Source organism: Eimeria mitis, genomic scaffold, assembly GCF_000499745.2.
Source record: "Eimeria mitis Houghton genomic scaffold, Emh_scaff3972, whole genome shotgun sequence".
Taxonomy (NCBI): domain Eukaryota; phylum Apicomplexa; class Conoidasida; order Eucoccidiorida; family Eimeriidae; genus Eimeria; species Eimeria mitis.
The window spans coordinates 653-1377 of NW_013572308.1; the positions used below are offsets into that span (position 1 = coordinate 653).

Consider the following 725-nt stretch of genomic DNA (forward strand, 5'->3'; position numbering starts at 1 on the left):
CGGGGGGCCCCCATATGTCAGGGGGGCCCCTATCGGGGGCCCCTATCTCAGGGGCCCCCCTATGCATGCATCCTGCATGCATTGAGAATCGCTTAAAGAAGCAAAGTGAACACTCGGATGATGGTTTCACAAACCCATATCCTCCTGCTGCTGCTGCTGCTGCTGTTGCTGTTGCTGCTGCTGCTGCTGCTGCTACTGTCGAGACAGGCCATAAGGACAGTCTCCTTTCTTGTGCTGCAGCAGATGCTGTGGGGTTCAATGCGCAAGGGGGCCCCCCAGCTGATCCGGGGGCCCCCCTCAACCCCTATTCTAAAAGCTGCTATGCAGAAGCAGCAGCAGCAGCAGCAGCTGCTGCTGCTGCTGCTGCAGCAGCAGAAGCAGAAGAGAGCAGCAGCCACCTGGAGGCCCTCAAGGGGGCCCCCAAAGAAGTTGTAGAGACAGAAGAAGAGACAGAGTCTGAAGGCGGTGAGACACAAGTTGCTGCTGCTGCTGCTGCTGCTGCTGTTGCTGCTGGCCCTGCTGGTTCTGTTGTTGCTGCTGTTGCAGCTAATCCTGCTGCTGCAGCAGCTAATCCTGCTGCTACTTGTGTGGGCGGCTACGCGTATGCTGCTGCTGCTGCTTGTGCTGCTGCTGTTTCTTGTTGCTTTTATTTATGCTGCTGCTGCTGCTGCTGCTGCTGCTGCTTGTGATGTTGCTGCAGCAGCAGCACCAGGAGTGCTGACTGG

At 57.8% G+C, this 725-nt stretch overlaps 1 protein-coding gene across 1 annotated transcript in view; it reads left to right on the forward strand.

Annotated features, from left to right (window-relative positions):
- EMH_0071220 (uncharacterized protein) overlaps positions 1–725 on the forward strand; it is a gene marked incomplete at both ends in the record, with an annotated part of 4531 nt that overhangs the window by 472 nt on the left and 3334 nt on the right. Inside the window, one exon of the mRNA XM_013499077.1 lies at positions 1–465. Coding sequence (XP_013354531.1) covers positions 1–465 — 465 coding nt within the window. The remainder of the gene's footprint in view (positions 466–725) is intronic.